The sequence below is a fragment of the Pinus tabuliformis genome, chromosome 2_1, assembly GCF_031772625.1.
Source record: "Pinus tabuliformis cultivar Carrire ecotype Pingquan chromosome 2_1, CPIR1, whole genome shotgun sequence".
NCBI lineage: Eukaryota > Viridiplantae > Streptophyta > Pinopsida > Pinales > Pinaceae > Pinus > Pinus tabuliformis.
The window spans coordinates 240,865,169-240,885,805 of NC_142299.1; the positions used below are offsets into that span (position 1 = coordinate 240,865,169).

General features: G+C 39.7%; 1 protein-coding gene across 1 annotated transcript in view; it reads right to left on the minus strand.

The window, feature by feature from the left end:
* The window catches only part of LOC149199599 (ATP-dependent DNA helicase Q-like SIM), a 391,868-nt gene that overhangs the window by 239,325 nt on the left and 131,906 nt on the right, over positions 1-20,637 (minus strand). The window contains exons 9-10 of the mRNA XM_089400631.1: positions 10,866-10,922; positions 10,531-10,611 (exon numbers count right to left, since the gene is read on the minus strand). Of these exons, the coding sequence (XP_089256757.1) occupies positions 10,531-10,611; positions 10,866-10,922 (138 nt within the window). The remainder of the gene's footprint in view (positions 1-10,530; positions 10,612-10,865; positions 10,923-20,637) is intronic.

A 20,637-nucleotide genomic window follows, 5' to 3' on the forward strand; every position in this document is an offset into this window, starting at 1 on the left:
GGCATCAAAGAGGTATGAAGTCTCATATTCTCTTCAAAGAAGGAATCAATCATAGAAAGGGATGAAGGACTCTTCTCTGCTCTCTCTGGGACATTCCAAGATGAAGACATCTGGGTGATTGATAGCAGTGCATCAAGGCACATGACTGGTCACTCCCACCAATTGAAGACCTTATCAAAAGGAAAATTTGCATATTCTGTGGAACTTGGAGACAACAAGAGTTATCCTGTGAAAGGCATTGGATCATCATCCATAAAGCTAGAAGATGGAAGCAACATCCACCTCAACAACATTTTGTTTGTTCCAATTTGTAGGTTTCCCTCAAGCTTTGGAGGGAGCCCCCAACAACTCTCAAAGATAAGTATCTCATGTCTTTTCAGTTTTGGGTTCATGTACTCATTTAGTTTTGATTATATTAAATACTAATCACCTTTCTCCCTTTGTTGTCTTGATTAGGAAAAACATCTGCAAGAAGGAGGATCTCTCAAAACAGGTGATTCTTGTTTGGGTGACTCATCTCTTGATAAATCTACCCACCCCACTCATATTCTTGATTGACTATGTAGAACACTAGACAGGTTCTAGAAAACCCCAACCAAAGGATATGCTAATGTGAATGTCTGAAATCCTAAGCTGATTAAGGATATTGTGAAATGTAAGTTGAAGTCTTCATTGATGATGTCATGTGTGGGATTTTGGTATGATCGGGAAATCCTAACTTGTTAGGATGGAATGATAAGGTCTAAAAACCTAGAACCTTCGAGTTTTTGGTAATATAGGGTTTGTTGTGTTTTACATTGGAACCCTAGCTCATTAGGGTTTGGTGGAATGTGTGAGCAAGACCTTCATATTGTCTTAGAAATGTTTTCCTTGGTATGAGTATGTTTATCTTATCAAACCCTAGTGCAATCAAGATGATTATGTGTCTAACTCTTATTGATATTTGTGAAGTTGGGTTTGACTAACACATGATATGATATATATTTGCATGATGATAAAATCTAGGCATATATATGGATATGTTCTTTTGGTTGAAGTCCTAGGTTGGACTAGGTCAAATGTATTTATGTTATTAGACATATGATATGTTGATGTATGCTTATGATTTCCTAGATATGTGTTGACCTAGTCATTGATGGTCATGGGTTTTAGGATTTAATAGAAGTTCTTGTCTGAGATTCTAGTATGTTGATGTTTGGAAATCTTGTGGGAATTTGTAAGTCTAACTGTTAGAAATCCTTCTTGTACTTTCTGATTTATTTCTTCCTACTTGTTCTGTTAATTAACAAGTTATTTACCATGTAAATACTGAAAATAAATACAAGTACAGTCTCAACACATACAGATGATCAACTGAAGGAAAAACAAGCACACAAGTGACACCGTTATTTTTGGACTAATGTCCCCGAAAAAACCCAATGCAAGAAAACTAGTGCAGCTATCTGAGGGTTTTATTATTAAGCAGTTTCAGAATACAATCTGGGTGCCAGAAATGGCTCACCCAACAGAGACCACCCTCAGCAATAGTACCTCTCAGTCGAAGACAGATATTAGCCCCAATCTGCCCCACGAAATCTCCCAGCGTCAACCTCTAGAGTCTGCGTCAGCCTCTTTGGCCCAGCGTCAGCCTCTCTGGTCTAGCATCAGCGTCTTTGGGCTCTGCGTCAACCTCTGGAGCCTCTGCATCTCCCACGTTGGTCCTCCTCAAGCTCTACGTAGCTCCTGGCTGCCTATGCGTGGCCTCTAGTTGGCTCTGCATCAACCCTCTCCCGACTTCTGTGCTGATGCTCCCGGTACTATCTTTGCCTCTCTGCTACTGCATTCACTGCCCCTTAGCTGCAACTTTGATCACTCCTTCGATTTCCTCAACAAGCCCTGCCCCAAAAAATCGAATTCTTGACCAACTCGGTGTGTTTTCCAAGTGACCCTCAAGCCTCCTCTTATACTTTTCTCGTTGACAATTCAACGGTCGAGATTAAGTCCCTAATCAATGGCTAAGATTAGATCTGGCATGATCCATGACTTTTGGACCATTCTAACTCAGTTTTATATTAATTCACATTAATATTTTATTTTCCCTAAGTTTAGACTTAGGGACTTCATTAAAAATATTAATTATTTTAACATCTCCCAGGTTGGTTAGATTCTGCCCAAACCATTTTTGGGTATTGGATATCTCATGTGCTTTAGCCTCTCCACCAATTTTCGTGGCTAGAGCACATCTGATGCTACCCCAAATCAACACTCCCTCTTAGCGAGCACTGTGCTCTAGTAATACTCCTCACTGAACAGCACACTGATCATCCGGCATCGGTCCCTATGTTGATGCTAGGCCTATTGCCCAACATCCTCTACACTGTTGCATCATGTACTGCTACCCATGGCCTTGCCACTGCCACTGTTGCATCTGTACGATAGCTCCCTCTGCATCTGTGCTGCTGCCCACGGCCCTGCCACTGCAAAGGAGTACAGTAGATACAACGATTTCCTTGATGACCTACCAAATTAGAGAGAGAGAGCACCCTTCTATTCGATGGAGTGTCTAGGGCTTCTTGTTTTCTTGAAGAGTCAGCCATTTCCTTGACGACCTGCACTATCATTCCTCTGATCATTGAAGATGTCCCTGGAATGATTGTTATCATCATCAAGTGATGTGTCCCTGCCATTCGGACAATCCTTCACATAATGGCCAAACTTATTTCAACCAAGGCATCTGCCTTTCCTTCCTCCCTTAGATCTGCTCTTCCCATTCAAGTGATATTTAGGTAGGCCATCAGAAACTTTTGTTGCAGCATTCTGATAATATTCTCTGCTTCGACTTCACCCTTGGTGAATTAGAAGAGGGATGAGGAATCCATTGATCCGTTTGTCCTTTCCCAACTGTCTTCGATGATTGCTCTTTCACTCTTGCTTGGGCTTTGTTTTCACCTCACCTCTAAGACCACGTTAATTTTATGTATGTTCTATGCTAGAGAAATTTATTTCAATTTTCACAGTTAGCTCAATATCTTTTCTATATTAGCAATCACATCAAGTAAACTACAGATAGAACATAAATATAAATCGCAGAAGACAAGCCAAGACAAGAGGACACAAGATGTGGCGCTAGCCAGGGACAAACTCCAATGTGGGGAACCCTTGATCAATTCTTCTTATATGTTCTTCAATAGTTCAACAGAGAGAGATAGTACATTTACAACTAAAGTCAACACTTTGACTTATTTAGATGAGAGCATAGATCATCTCTAAGAAGATGATACACGAGATCAGTTGAAGACATGTTGCTTCAATTGATTCTCCAAGGTGACTCCTTCACCTATCATCGTGCTGCATCTCGTCATCATGTTGCACCTCACTGTGTTGCACCATGTTGCACCCATCATCACAATGCTAGACCTCATGACTGTTGCACCTAATGTTGTATTGTTGTCCCATGTGTTATGATTGAACCATGTTGTCCATGTTAGTTGTCTCATTGCTTGCTTGTTGTCCCTTGCATGCTTGTTGTACCATTGCATGCTTGGTGTACTTGCTGCTAAGTACCATACAGCTATTCCAATGTTAGTTTGTTGTCCCTTGCATGTTGTTGTACCGTTGTGCTATACTTGCAACACCATGAACTTGCTATATCATACTACTGCACCTCACCATTGTGCTGCCCCTCATTATGCTATGATACACTTCTTCACTATACCCATCATGCTGCAACATTCATCAACATGTTGTTGCAATATATCATCATCATTGCTGCTTCCATCATCATGTTGCTTTAATGTATCATCATCATTGTTGCTTCCATCATCATGTTGCTTCAATGTATCATTATCATTTCTGCTTCAATGTATCATCATCATTGTTGCTGCCATCATCATGTCGCTTCAATGTATCATCATCATTGTTGCTTCCATCATCATGATGCATCAATGTATCATCATCATTGTTGCTTCCATCATCATGCTGCTTCAATGTATCATCATCATTGCTGCTTCCATCATCATGTTGCTTCAATGTATCATCATCACTGTTTTGGGGCTTCTCTATTTGTTGTGTTGCATGACTGATTAGGGCATTCTAACAGCAGTCCTAACAGCCTTCAAAATGTGGCCAGAATAGCCCTCCACAACTGCGGCTGCCTTTCTAGGAGGGGAGGAAATCCTTAGATGCAATGCTCGGTTGTTCCAACCCCTATTCCACCCTTTGGCCTCCTCTTATCTACTGTGGCTTGCTACAGCAAGTTGTCCCTTAGCTGCGGCAGCCCTTCTAGGGGATATTCCTTCACCTAACCACCCCAAAACATTCCCCCTGCCTCTCAACCTCAAGATATGGGTTGCGGCCCTCTTCAACAGCTCCTCGGCCTCCTAGAATAGCCTCGTAACTCCTCGTTGTTCTCTTCTAAGCTCGCTGCGACTAGGGTATATTCATTAGGACAGCGTATAGGCTTCCTTTTGATAGCGTCTTAAGGTCTCTCCTTAGACCCTTCATAACTGCGTATTATACTTCTTCATAGGGCAGCATAGGACTTCTCCATAGGGAAGCATAGGGCCTCTCCATAGGGCTAAGTTAGGGCTTCTCCATAGGGCAATGTAGGGCCTAGGGCACTCCCTCTAGATTAGGGCAGCGCTATCCCTTAGGATCTCTCCTCCTACTAAAATCCAAAGACAAGTAGAGAGGAAGAGACCCCAAGTGTGAGTTGAAATGACTTAAAGGCCACCTCTATTTATACTAAAACGTTGAGCACAAGTGGGGTTTATTTGGTTGTTGGCCGACCTTGACGAATAGTCCCATAACACTAATAAATTCATATCTCCATGAATACTTATCGGAATCGAAAGATCTTTAGATCAATCCTACACCTCTCGATGAGAGGGATCCAAGAAAAAAATCAGTTGCCATTCATAAGATGACCCACATGGAGTTTGGCCCTAGTTGCCAATTTTAACACTTCTTGGCGAAGAGCTGCCCACAATTCTTCCCAATCTAGAAGATTCGCCCTGCCTAGTATGTTCTGGACAAATGTCTCCCACTCCTCGAAGACTGCATTTAGTGTGGTCCTCACCATCAACTCCTGATCCGACATGGCCCCTATGGAAGTCAGTTGGTCCCGGATCTCCTTCAATCGACCAAGGAAGTGATCTATCCGCTCCCCCTTTTGCATCTGGTATGACCTATATCTGGTGGTATATATGATGGTCCTATCTTCCTCTGCACGGAAGTATGCTAGTACAAAGTCTTCAAGGTGTCCCACATTTCCGTTGTCGTATCTTTCTCGCCTTGGCCATTGCCTCCTCGTACTTCTCATTATCAACCGGATAAACTGGGATAGCCATTGTTCTCAAGGCGAAGGCCTTGATGCGATGTCTATCTAGAATGGCGGGATCTTGGCCTTCCAAACGACAAAGTTGGACGCCTCGTCTAGCCTGTCCTGATCCCTTAGCCCATTCATAGCCATCTTTCTTCTCTTCTAGTTGACTCTTCCTAGTCTCTCTACTTCCCTCTGGAAGTTCTCTCTTCGACTCCTGCTGAGTCTCTCTACTTCCCGCTTGGAAGTTCACTACTAGACTCCCTCTGAGTCACGATTTCCCTCTGGAAATCCTTCTACCAATTGTCAAGTCACACCTCTCTGATCTTCTATTCACCTACAACATTGATCCAGATTCCTTGGCTAGAAATCCGCCTCGGTAGCAACTCCCTCTACCTTGGTTTTGGCCTATTAGGTATTGTTCTGCCCACAGTACCCCACCAACTTCACTCCCACAAACTGCACAAAGCTTCCTATGCCCCATCAACTCAAGGACTGAGCCTCTAGGCTCTGCACAATCCTAGCACTAGCAAAAATGCTCCCTCAACCAACTCCGTCAACCCTCCTGGTCTCTACGTGGCTCTGCGTGAGCTTCTTTCTGCCCTCCTCAGCCTCCGCGCTAGCCTTTCTCTGGCCCGGACTATGACACAGCCCCTCTGCGTCAACCCTTCTTCTGTCGCTTTCTGCATGGATCAGCTTCTGTCACTCGGGATAGTTGATTCTACTGCAAATGCTCTGCTTCAGTTGATGCCTTCATCTCTCCTGTGATCTGCAACCACCTTCGGATATCATGTTGAAATTTGTAAGTCTATCCATTAGAAATTTAATCTGTATTTTTCTGGTTTATTTCTTCTACTTGTTAATTACGAACAAGTTATTTAAAACACATAAATAATGAAATAAACACAATACAGTCTCAACCATCTACAGATCAACAGCTGAAAGAAAACAAACACAGAAGTGACACTGTTATTTTTGGACAACTCGTCCCCGAAAAAACCTAATGCGAGAAAACCAGTGCAACAATTCTGAGGGTTTATTATTATGCAGTATATCCTTGAGTACAACTGGGTGCCAAACTAGCTCACCCGACAGAGAAAAATAACTCACAGTAATACCTCTCTACTTGGAAGCAGGTATTCAGAAAACTTGCCCCACAAAACCCTCTCCAGCAACACTGAAGCACTGCATCAACCCTCCTGGCCTCTGCGACAGCTTCAGAACCCTCTGCGTCAGCCCTCTGAGGCATTGCGCAGCCTCTAGGACCCTTTGCGTCACTCATGTTGCACTCTGCGTGGATGATGAGGCCCTCCGGCCTTTGCGTTGTCTTTGCTGGACTCTGCGTCGCCTGCTCTGGCTTCTGCGTCTGCCTCTCTGCCTCTGCGCTGGTCTCTCGGCACTATCTCTGCCTCTTTGTCCAATGCTCACTCCCCCTCGATGTTGATCATTTATTCGACTTTACTTAGCAACCCCACTCCAGTAAATCGAATGACTAATCACTCCGTTGTGTTCTCCAACTGATCCTCAAGCCTCCTCTTATACTTTTCTTGTTGGTCCTTCAACGGCCAAGAATACATCTCTAATCAACGGCTAAGATTAGATTTGGCTTGATCCATGACTTTTGGAACATTCTAACCCAGTTTTATATTAATACCCATTAATATTTTATTTTTCCTAAGTTTAGACTTAAGAACTCCATTAAAAATATTAATTATTTTAATATCTCCCAAACCGATTAGAATCTGCCCAAACCATTTCTGGGTCTTGGAGATCTCATGTGCTTTAGCCTCTCCACCAATTTTCATGGCTAGAGCACATCTGATGCTACCCCAAATCAACAGCTATGGGCACATTGTAAATTGTAAAAGGAAAATTATTTTGTCTTGAAAATGTCAAATTACCTCCAAGATCAAGTCGTCCTACATAAGCTTTCAAGTCACCCTACATGAAGAGCCACGTCCACCCTTGAAGGAAGCCTATATATAAGAGGAACTCGTCCTCCATTTGGATCATTCACACACTCATCTCTTATACAAAGAAGGAAGCAATAGAAGGTCGAACAAGGAAGTGCGAAGAAGAGAATGACAAGGAAAGTCGAAGTGCTTGCATCTCTCTACATTCTTCTGGAAGTGTGAAGTTAGGGTTTCTGCACTAGGCAAGTCTAAGGTTCGATTTTGGAAGCAAGAAGAGCAAGAAGGCAAGTGAAGGTCTCTTAGGGTTTCCTACTAGCCCTAGAACTCAAATCAAGGCAAGCGAGGCCAAGGGAAGAGCATTTAGAGAGATATCGAAGTCTCCTAGAGAAGCAGCAGCAGTTGTGGGGGAGAAAAATTTCGGATCTAATGGGAGTTCCAAGATATTTCAACAAGGGGTCGAGGAAGACTTGACCTTGGAGGGTATTTGTCTGAGTCTAGGTCATGGTATTTGTCAATTGAAAAATTTGAAAGATAAGAAAATATTTTTCAAGTTTTCCCCTCAAGAAGAGGGGTTTTGCCCTGGCTTGCAGCCTACATACTGTGTCATTGTTCTTACTGTTTTGGTAATTGTTTGATGTATTACACATTGGAATAAGAAAGATCAAAGCTAATAAGTAAAAAGAAAACAAGCAATTATCATGTTAAGAGAATTAACATATACATCGCCCTATTGAATTCTCAACAATGAAGACACATGTAGAAGTTGCATTTCAAACAATGGACATTCCAAATGATGATTTAGTAGCCAACTCAACAACAACAATGCCTAAAGGAAATCAGGAAACAACCACTAACATGATAAGGGAAAGTCCAACCAAAAGAACTACTTATCGACATCTGAATCACAAGAGCAGACTTTCCAATCAATCTACATACCAGTGTCACTCAGATCATAAACGACAAATTTATGTTCCCAATTACACTGAAGTTTGCAGAATCCAGTCCTACGATAACTATTCATCACAAATTTTCAAAGATCATAAGATTCCATAGAAGATTAATCTAGGATGGTCTGATCCATTCTCAGTACGACAATTTTGTCTATCACTCAAAGCATCATATCATCTTGTATCAACAAAGATGAAAGTTCAGAGACAAGAAGATATCCTCAGTAAGCTTTGAGGACAAAGATTTTTGAAGAGAGAGGCAATGTTATGAATATAATTCATATAAAAATAATAAATATAAATATAATAATAATAATTATAAATTTATTAACTAATGGTTAATTAGTTAGTAATGAAGAGGCATGTCTTAGAGACATGACCATTCATGAAAGGCCACCTGCCTAGGGTATATAAGCAGGTCCTCATTCTCATTTTAATCATCTTACATCAATTCAATATACAGTTACATGTCTTATAATGACATTTATGTCTTTGAAGTATTTTAAAGATTTTCACTGCGTATACGACTTTTGGTTGTTACATTAGTATCAGAGCACTCCTTTGAGTATACGAACCTTGTTCATTACATTGGTATCAGAGCATTCCTCTGAGTATACGAACCTTGTTCGTTACATAGATGTAGGCCTTAAACCACTAAAAACATGTCATACTGCCATGATGAAAATATTCATCAATAATTACTACGGTGTTCCATCAGTGAAAGCCATAACATCCCACATCCTCATTGTCCAACACCTTTGGTGAGCTAGAACCATCATACATACGTGCAAGGAGTTGTACCATGATACTAATATAACATGTCATACCATCCATTAATAATTACTAGGGCACTCCATCAATAAGAGCCATAACATACCACATCATCATCATCTAACCGCTTCAGACGATAGAACCATCATATATACGTGCAAGGAGTAAAACCATTATTTTAATACCATTAATAATTACTAGGGCGTTCCATCAATAAAGGCCATAACATACCACATCATCATCATCTAACCCCTTCAAACGATAGAACCATCATATATACGTGCAAGGAGTAAAACCATTATTTTAATGTCATATAAAATAAGAAGCATCATCATCAACTATCCACCAGCATGTTGACCCGTCAACAAAACAACCATAAAGAGAGAACCAAACCATGACAATACATCACAAAGAACAAATGAGTCTCCCCCAATCCAAAGTACTCAAACAACCCAATTGAAGTACCATAATCATGAAGATAACATCCTACAAATCCCTGTAATCTTTGATGAAAATCACATGCGTAATCCTCATGGTATATCAAAGGGCAAATAGTGGAATCTTATCACCAGAGGTATTAAAGGACAAAGTTTCCAAAAATAAGACACAAGATACAAGGATGTATTATCATCATCCTATTTATAAAAATCAATCGTATTCAACAAACTGACCAAAGACACAATCAATATGAGAAGCTAAGTGAAAATCATAGTATGTTGAACAGAAGTTCAAGTGTGGAAATGATCACTTCCCAAACCACAAAGTCATTGCTACACAGTTTCTCAAAAAATTGAGTCAGGCTGGTCTAGACTCTAACCCTTTCACAATACAATATTCTACTAAATGCTCTATAGCTTATATTGTCTCATATCATTAACCATAATAACTTCAAAAACAGAGAATCATGACAAGGCATTACAAGCCAAAACAAAGACATAAAGCTTTTCATAAATGCTTTGAGGATATAGGATCCTTGCAGGCATGGACAATATAGTAAACATAAATATATAAAATAAACACCAATAAATAATAAAACAATAATAAATGACGGAGACATGACCTAACTAAAGGACGTGATCTAACCAGGGGAAATGAACCATGCATATAAATATACCATCACATGGGATTGTATCATACAATCTATTATCTAATATTATATATTTATTATGTATATCACTATTCTTGTAAGGATTCAATCTATTGTCCTTCTTATTTCAGGTTTTTCCTAGTAGATGAACTATTGTTAATTTCAGGAATTACCAAGCATGTCAGTCAATCTCAATCACTTGGTATAAAAGCCATGAACATCACTTAAGTGCAAATTGTAAGGATTAAAACTAGAGCTACGCTAGACAGTGTCTAGACATACATTCTTTACTTTTCTCTCACTTTTATCCATAATGTTTTGCATGGCATATTGTCATTGTTTTGCATATGACATGAAAAATAAAGCACTTCAAGAATCTAACATTCTACCTACTACCTAAAATATGAAGTTACACATTTTTACTTGCAAAAAAATATTTAAGAGGAAGGCTCAAATACAATAAGTGTTTTACAAAAATGTTACTGTTAAGAGGTATTTGTAGAAGATAGTGACCTGTGGCCAACCATAATGAATAATTCGCCGCACATTTGCCTTATCAATTCCCATCCCAAAAGCAATAGTTGCAACAACCACCTGAAAAAAAAATGCAACAAAATGCAAATGCTAAGTTTGTGCCCCACCATGTTACATGTTTTATTGCAATATGGCAATAATTTCTTTAGGCTCTAATATTTACACATATTCAAGAACACTACCAAAATGACATGACAGAAATATTACCTCTCTTGGTATCAACAGAATTTCTGAACATGCTGAACAGAGATACATTGTTAAATAAAATTTAAGAATCACATCAGTTCTTAGCAGTGCTTATAACGTATCAATACCTGTAGTTTATCATGATGAAACTGTTCATGGACTTGCCTCAAATGGTTCTTTGGCAACTGAAAAAACACAGACAAATAGTGAGTTGAGCCATCATTTGACAGTTCAATACTAGGTTTACTGAGAAGAAAGATACTGAAATTGATTGCATGGAAAACCTCAAAGCATACACGTTGGCTGCATTTTGAAACATTCTTGAGACATTTTGTAACATTCTCTAGACATAAATAGGCAATTTTATAGAAAAAAATTAATGATAATCATTGGATATGCATAAAATAATCATCATACAGGGCTTAAAACAACATGTAATCTCACATTGGTATTAGTAACAAAGCCAATTTTCGTAAAGAGAAATTAATGATAAATCATTGGAAAAGTACAAGCCAATCATTTTACACAGTTCAAACGACATCCAATCTCACAATGGTGCAAATAGAGAATTCATGAAAGATTCATCACAATATATTTTTTTCTATTATACTATTGCAAGAATAAACCACAGAAAAACATTGACCTCTGTTTTGGGGCACCGTTCACTGGTTAGGGCTGACTGCAGGAGCTGATAAATTGACTGTTGTTTTGACCATGTTTTGAGGACTGTTTTGCGCTGCTACTTATTGTTGTTGAAGACCAAGTTCTTCAATTTGACTAGAAGTCAATTCGGGGCTGTTTGACCAAGTGTGACTTTGTTGATCTAGGGTTTTCTGCTGCTGATATAAAATTACAGAAATTTTGATTTTGTATTATTTCTCTCTGCTGAACTATTGAAGATAAAAGAAGATTTGATCAAAGGGTTTGCCCGTATTGGGGTTTGTCCCTCGCTGGCCGCCACATCTTGTGTCTCTTGTCTTGGTTTGTTTGTTGTAAATCGTTTAATGTTCTATTTGCACTTTACTTAATGTATATATGATTGCTAATCTGTGGCTAATAAGAAGAAAAGAAGTAAATTGCTCTAAGCATATAGAACATACCATAATTTAACAAAAAATCAGTAAAATACATTCTTTCATTAAACAAGGAGCCATTCAATACATCAACATGGCTTTCTTTTATATACCATGTCATAAGTTATTATCTACTTCTACAACTAATATATAGCATATGTTGGTCATTAAGATTAATTATGACCCAATTTATTTAACGTTAGGACTCTTAACAACATATCAAGTATTACCACTATAACACGTTACACATCAACATCAAATACCTCTTATTTTAATGTGTGTATTATAACTTCATAGATAAATGAATGTTGTTGAAATCACCATCTTGATAAAATTGGCAAGGGTCCAAAAAATAAAAAATCGAGAAAAAATCAGCAAATATCAGCGAAATACAAAAAATCAAAAAAAGTGCCTTAAAGCAAGTTTTTGGATTTTTTGTGATTTTCTCACAATTTGTATGTGATTTTATTGTGATTTATCCCTATTTTATCCCATATTTTACAATTTTCCCCTGTTTTTTGGTAATGACCAATCTACAATTACAAACAGAATGTGAATATTAGCATACATATGGTTCACAAACAGAATGTGAATATTAGCATACATACGGGGCATCCATATGATAGCTACATATGCATGAACCACGTGTATTGCACTAGTATACACACTAACTAATATTGGAAAATGTCTGAGTTATGGTAATGAATTGATTATCGAAATAAATTCCTATCTCACTGGAATATAATGAATATATCAAATTAGGTACTTGATATGTATACCACCCTTATATACATATATATGTATGATAATCCTTAATCAAAAGAAAATATAAAATATAATGAATTATGAAGTAAATTTATTTAATTTACAATTTAATTTGATTAAAATAAATAAAATAATTAAATTAAATTCTAAATAAGATAATTTATTTAAAATTTTAAATAAAGTAAAATAATTTAATTAAACAAAATAGTGTTACCTCCTAACTAAACTAAAGAATCAAATTCGACCTGTTACTGCTCAAACTAACAAGGGACCTAAGGGGAATCCCTAAAGGGAAAATGTTAAGCCAATGGCAACAAATGGAGTCTTAGCCCACTATCACCTCAACTAAGGCTACCTTCTATTTACAGACTTTCACCGATGGGAGGAGACCCAGTATGTGTGGATAAGTCTATGGATATGAGTGACCCAAATGACCCTTTCCCAGAATTTGAAGGATAAAGATTGCTTGCTTTGTAAGCAAGATACTAGGTAATCTAGGGAAAGGAAGAGAGAATTTGAGGGTTATGTTTATGGGATAAGACTTGTGAAGGAGTTTTTGAACCCCTAAAATCGTTGTTAGTATTGGTATCTCGAACAGTCCTTGAAGAATGGTCTTTCAAAGGATTGGGACCACACTGGGCGCAGCCAATGATATTCTAACCCTAGACAAGGTGGAGAGAGGATCAAAGAAAGTATTATTACTCAAAGATGTTAGTTTAACCCTAGGAAGTGCTAGCCTTGGGATGGTAAGGCAAGTTTTGGTCTCAGAGCTACGACTTGGTTTTTTTCCCAACTCCATCGTCGAAATGTCTTCAAATTTGGAAGAGAGCTAGAGGAAAGGTTAGCGCAGGAGACCCTATGAGATCAAATTTTTTTAGTGGCTAGCTTGTCGAGAAATTGATGCCCTAGGCACCCCAATGAGGCTAGACTTCGGAGAAGGTGTAGGAATAAGAGTTTTGGTGACCACCCTTCGAAGATTAGTGCCTTAATCCATGGGAGAATGGAGTCTGTGTTGATTATGTGTAAGATTTCTTGGTTCCCAATCAAGGAGGCCTCAAAATTACTTCACAAACCCTCTAGGTCAAATGAAAGCAATCTTGCAGCTTTTATACTTCAAATGCACAAGAGGAATGGCTTATCAAGGTCAAATTTTAACCCTGAGAGATTTCGCTCACACTAGATGGCCCATACATGGAGATAACGTTATCATAGAGACAATTCCACAATATTAAGCAATAATTTGCATGCAGCAATTAGCCCTAAAACAACGAAAATCCCAATCGAGCATATATGACAAAAAGTAACAAAAATGACATCAAAATTTTGTACTTACATGCAGTAGAGTATATCCAACCATTCACAAATGACAATAGCGAAGCTCCAAGAGAAGATAGACCAATAACCATACATCAAAATTCATCCATATATGCTCCAATTCATCCTCCAAAAAAAGTGTGAAATTCTCAAGAGGAGAGAGATTCAATCCCAAGTGATGATGAGAAATGAACTCATCTCACTCCTATTTATAGACAACTTAGGAGTTCGAATTAGCCTCCTTGGCCTACATAAGCCTTAAAAATAAAATAATGTGCTAATATTCTAAAGTTTGGTGACAAGCCCACCAAAATAGCTCATGAATGAAAAAGTAAGCCTCTCAAGGGATCGAATAATAATCTATGCATGTCGTAGGGCCCTCTAAGAGGCTTAATGAGGTCCATGGGTGCCATACTGAAGAATAGGACCCTCAAAAGCAGTGGACAAGGGGTTGGCCCCTTGTGTCCTCATGGGTCTCCAAACAAATCGAAGATGCCTATAGATCGCCTGCAAGGGCTAGGAGGATGGTGTAGATGGTGCCACATCAACGTGCAAGTCTTGGATCATCTACCAGGTGTGTCGTGTAGATTTAGAGCCAGTTGGGCATGATGGATCAAGTGCATCCTCCTCGTCCAATAAGGGAACCACGAGCAATATCTAAATGGTTATGGGGATCCATGGAGTGCAATCTATTGCTATGGAGGCCCATGGCTCTCAACACTCACCTTAAATGTTCCAATGTGGCCCTCTGGAGGATTAGGACCCCGTATAGGGAGACCAAACCCCAAATGAAAACCATCTGCAATCCTGCATAAGATCCAATGCGTCCCCTTGCCTTCTAGCACAACAAGTAATTAGAGAAATCGCGTAAATGAGCTTACCTAATCATGGACCACAGGTGGGGACTTCATAATGGCCTGCCCTTCCATAATGGGCTCTGGGATGTGCCAATATCTCCTAAACTCCAAATGGGGTTAACCAAGTATTCTATTAGGTGGTTTCTACCTCTAAAGGGGATAATACAGTTAAGGTACATCCGTAAAAAAGGTGGTGACATGTGACAGATAGGTGAATGGAGTAGAGGATGAGAAGGGGCAACCAATGTTTTAAAACTCCGACTCGGGTTTAGAACCGGCCAAGGGTCGGCTCCGACTCCAACTCCGACTCGGTAGCAGCTAAGCCGGTTTGATTTCAATGACTCGGTCGTTATAAAAAATATATTAAATATTTATTTTTTTATGAAAAAACATAATTTTAAATATTTTCATTCATGTTTCCAAACACAAAGCATTGGAATATAGAGAGAAAACAACATATGATCAAAGGGGCTCGTGAATATATCCATTATATCAAAATGGTACCCAGTGCACTGTCCAATACATACATGATATAGAGATCAAAACAAAAACACATAACCAAGGAGGCTCTAAATGGCCTCTACAACAAAAGTAAACTGTAAAACATCACTAGTCACCAGTACTAGTGGCTACTGCTAGAGAAGCCAGCGTCATCTAGCTCAGACTCTGAATCAGAATCAGAAAGGGAAACCCATGGCTCCTCCTCCTCATCACCATCTCCAACTGCAATTGTATAAATAGTAGCACTAGCAGGTGCAGCAGCTGCACACTGAGATAGAAGAGATATGTGCTTCCGTCATGGTTGAGTAGAGGAAGTGTCTGTAACAAGAGAACTTGGGGTTGGGCTTGGTACAAGTAGATCTGCATTAAACTGAACATTATGTTCAACCGCAACTTCAGCTAATGCCTCTGTCTGTAAATCTAAATCAATACCAAAATCCTTGTTAGAATCAAACTCTGTTGGATGACTCTCCACTATGCAATCTGATGTTGGATCAATATCTTCCAACGCAATGGGATCTGTATCAAGTCTTTTGTTCGGCAATTTGTTGCTTCTTAGTCGGAGGTTGTATTAGACATAGACTAGATCATTTAATCGTTTTTGTTCTAAGCAGTTTCTCTTCTTCATGTGAAACCTCTCAAAGACGGACCAATTGCGCTCACACCCAGTAGCACTGCAAGTTTGACTCAAAATAGGGATTGCAAACTTCTGAAATTGAGGACAACGGCTACCAAATTCCTCCCACCATTGTGCTACAAAAAACATAGTTGTGTAATGAGTTAGCTCAACAAATTATATCCAACATTCAAATTATAAACAATTTAACAAAATAAGAATTTGAAAATTGAAATTGTTTGTTTACCTGGCTCATCTTCTTCCCTTGCAATCCTTGCTAAGTTGTTGCCAAAGGTACCTGTGGGTCTGCTGAAACAAGTGATCTGTCAGTGTATCTCTAGTTGATCACTCTCCTTAGGGATCATGCGGTCAATGCAGTCAATCAATCCATCTCTAACCTCCCCAGTCAAAGCGTCAGCTTCCAAAGCTTTATAATGATACCTTGGGTTCAGAAAAAACTCAGTTGCATGTATAGGGCAATGGAGTTGATTGTTCCATCTTTCATCAATGATTGCCCAAATGGACCCATACTTAACCACTCTATCCCTGTATATTGCCTTCATATGCTCCTTTGCTTGATCCATAGCCTCATAAATGAAGCCCATAGCCCAGTGATGCGGGGGAGCGCCCCCCCCCCCTTCGAACCCGCTCCCGAAGCGCGCTTCGGGCGGGAGCGGCTCGGGAGCGGGTCGGGAGCGCGCTCCCCAAATCGCTCCCGGACGGGAGCGATTTTCGGGAGCGCGCTCCCGTAAAAAAATTTGCGCTCCCTGGTCTGTGAGGGAGCGCTTCAGGGAGCGATCGCTCCCGCGCTCCCGGAGCGCTTTTTAATGCCCGGGAGCGATCGGGGAGCGATCGCTCCCGGGCATTAAAAAACGCTCCGGGAGCGGTTCGGCGGAAAAAAATTCCGCAGACCCGAAAAAAACAAAAAATTTAACTAATTTTTTTGGGTTTATAAGCCCAATGGGCCAAAACAAAATCATTTCAATGAGATTGAGCTTGAGTTTGAGAGCAAAGGAGCAAGGAGCAAGAGTTGAGGAGCAAGGAGCCAGAGCTGAGGAGCGAGGAGCAAGTGCCAAGGAGCGAGGAGCAAGCTTGCAGAGGTAAGTAACTTAATCATTTAGTTAGTTTAGTTGGTTAGGTAGTTAGTTTGTTTAGTTTAATTTACCTGTTTGAGTTTAAAGATCATTAATTTAAATTAAATTCATAAATTAAATGAATTAATCCCAATAAACTAAATTAATTTGCAGATTCAAGACTCAAACCCTACAAACATCAAACACGATGGACCTGGGGATTTTTATTGGCATTTTCCTCTTCCTGGTCCCTTTTCTGGTTATTATGGTGGTGGAGAGTAGGAAACGGAGGGGGCCTGAAACTGAAGAGGTGGATGAAGAAGCCGGAGGAAGTCAAATAGGTGAAAACCCCAGTGAGGAGGATGTGGAGGGTGAACATGAGGGTCAAAAAACTAAACAAGACCAAACTCCATTGTGGAAATATGTTCAGAGGCCTGAAACAGGGAGAGGGGGTGGAACCACTAAATTTCATTGCCCCCATTGCAACAATGATTTCACAGGCTCATACACCCGTTTGAGAAGACACCTTTGCGGGAAAAGGGCATGGGATGGAGAGAAACAAATAGGAATCAGAACTTGCGACGCGGTGTCAACAGCAGATAGAGCCAAATACATAAAGGAAGAGGAGGACGCCCAATACAAAGCAAAAAGATCAAGGGGTTTCTTTGAAAGCTCACAAAGAACTCCTTCAGCATCCTCCCAAGGCAGTGGATATGGACATGGAGGCTCAGGGTCATCATCTTTACGCCGTAGAACCATATCAGATTTCCTTGATGAGGGGTGTAGGAATGATGTGGATTCAAAAATTTACAGGTTCCTCTATGCAAATGGGATACCATTCAATGTTCTACGCTCACCTTATTGGCACGAAATGGTTTCTGCCATAAATGATGCCCCTAAAGGATACAAGAGCCCTGGGTATGACAAGGCAAGAACTGTTGGCCTTGATCATGAAAAAGCAAAAATATCACAATCTTTGAATAAAATGACAAGTTCATGGACTGACAATGGGGTGTCCATTGTATCTGATGGATGGACAAATGTAAAAGGCAAGCCATTGATAAGTGTTCTTGCTGTGTCCCGAAGTGGTCCCATTTTTCTAGCTGCACATGATTACTCAGACAAGTTCAAGACCGCTATCAACATTGCAGAAGCATTGCTTGAAACAATTGAGCGTATTGGCCCATACAATGTCATCCAAGTCATCACTGATAATGCTCCTAATTGTAAGGCAGCGGGAGCAATTATTGAGGATAGATACCCGAACATATTTTGGTCTGGATGTTTGGTTCACACATTGAACCTTCTGTTGCATGATATTGTCAAAAACAAAAATGAACAATACCAATGGATTGGTGATTTGTACAAGAGAGGAAAAAAAATGATAAAATTTATTACAAATCATAGCAATACCCATGGCCTTTTCCGCAGTCACTCGAGATTGGAGTTGCTGAAGATTGCGAGGACTAGATTTGGTAGCTATTACCTCACCTTCAGGCGCCTTTTGAAGGTAAGAGAGGGTTTAGCTAGCATGGTATCAAGTCCAAATTGGCAGGTGTTAAAGGAAAGGGCTACAAATGTAGCTGACATTGCAGGTTTTGAAACGGTGGAGGAGGCCGCTCTTGATGGGCAGTTTTGGACAACTGTGAGACAGGTATTGGATTTCACCAAGCCAATTTATAACATGATTCGGTTTGCAGATACAGACAAACCAGTGATTGGCGAGGTGTATGAGCAAATGGATACCATGTTGGGGGAAATAAAATACATTGTTAATAACAGAGATCCCGACTTGTACAATCTGATTCACGATTGTGTGTGTGAACGGTGGAAAAGGCTTAACCTTCCACTACATTGCTTGGCGTATATCCTTACGCCAAAATACTACTCAGATTCTTGGTTGGGCAAACCTGCAGCAGGGGGTGGTGTTAGGACCAAACCCCATTTAGATCGAGAGGTAACTAAAGGATATCTGGATGCATTAGAAAAGTTGGTGCCTGACAGGGAGGAATGTGCAGTTGTGCGCCTTGAAATAGGCAGATACTTCACTGGCAGTGGTTTGTATGGTAACTTCCATGCAATGGACGACAAAGATAAATTTGATTCTCTCACATGGTGGGAAACATATGGCGGCGACGGACTTTTGCGAAAATTGGCATTGAAAGTTCTTGCACAGGTTGTAAATTCTTCTTCTGCAGAGAGGTGTTGGAGCACCTACAGTTATATACATAATGTGAAAAGAAACAGGCTCAACGAAAACCGAGCAGAAAGCTTGGTTTATGTGCACTACAATTTGAGGTTGTTGAGCCATTACTGTGATCGGGCTAATGAAGATCCCACATATAAAATTTGGGACAATCACCCTGAGGACGACAATTTGGAGGATGGCATTGTACATATGGAAGAACTAGAAGATGAGCTTGTACGGGATGAAGCTGAAGCAGCTGCAGCAGCCATGCCACCTCCACCTCCACCATCCAGTAGCAGTTCTCGGGGCCCGAGTCTTGTTCCATTGCTGTCGCCACCTCCATCGACACCCTCGCGTGGAGGCTCTAGTTCTGGTCGTCGGTCTGGGCGGGAGACTCCTAGAAGACCGCCAAGACCTACTTATACTCCTGGAGACTCTCGTGGCAAGGGCCACTTGTAGATTTACAGTTTACTTGTCTTTTTTAGTTTCTATTAGACTTGTCACTTTAGTTTTCATAACTGTTCAGTGTTGAGTTTTGAGTCCTTGACTCTTGACTCTTGACTCTTTCATATCATTATGACATTATGATATTTTTTGTAAACATTATATCACTGTGACAATGAAAATTTGAAGTTTGAAGTTGGGCCTTGGCAATTATAACTCATTGGTAATGATTGTGAATTATGAATATGATGCTTTGTGAAAGACTAAAGTTGTTTCATTTCATCTCATTATTCATGTTTCATTTTATAAATTTTTAACATTTCATATCATGTTAACAGTTAGAAGTTAGGACTTAGAAATATCTTCGATATTACTTCTTGTAATGGTTAAACTTGGCTTACAAGTACAACTTGTTACTTTGGTGATCAATGATGATAAATGTTATTGAATTGAATGTTATTTTAATTTATTATTTTACTAAGGTTAATGACGATTATAATTTCTAGATGATTGATGTGATATGGTTCAATGATCAATTTATGTTTTTTTATGTTTTTTATGTCTATTTCATCATTCTACATGTTTTTGTTTACATATATGTATCAAAAATTAAAAAATATAAAAAAATATATATATTTTTAAAAAATCGCTTCGGGATTCGCTCCCAAACCGGGAGCTTCTGAAAATGGTCGCTCCCGCTCCCGCTTCCGCTCCCGCTCCCCGCTCCCGCTCCCGCTCCCAAGTAACACTGCCATAGCCAATATTTCCCCATCCACCAACCGCAACACCTTAACTAGTGACTTACCAACCTTCACAATCTCTGCTACCTTTTTCAAAAATGTTTTTTCATTAACTTTCTTTTTCACATCTTTGTCATCATGTTTGCGAGACCATTGGCATTAATTCCATTAATTACTGGAAAACACCCTTTCCAAGTTTCTATGTTGGGAAAGCATAGATTGCAATGTTAAACAATGAGTTGCAAATCTAGTGATGGCAGGCCTAATAATATCCTTGCCCCCTGTGTGTTTCCACATCAAGCTCAAAATCCATGAGTGATTGTAGATAT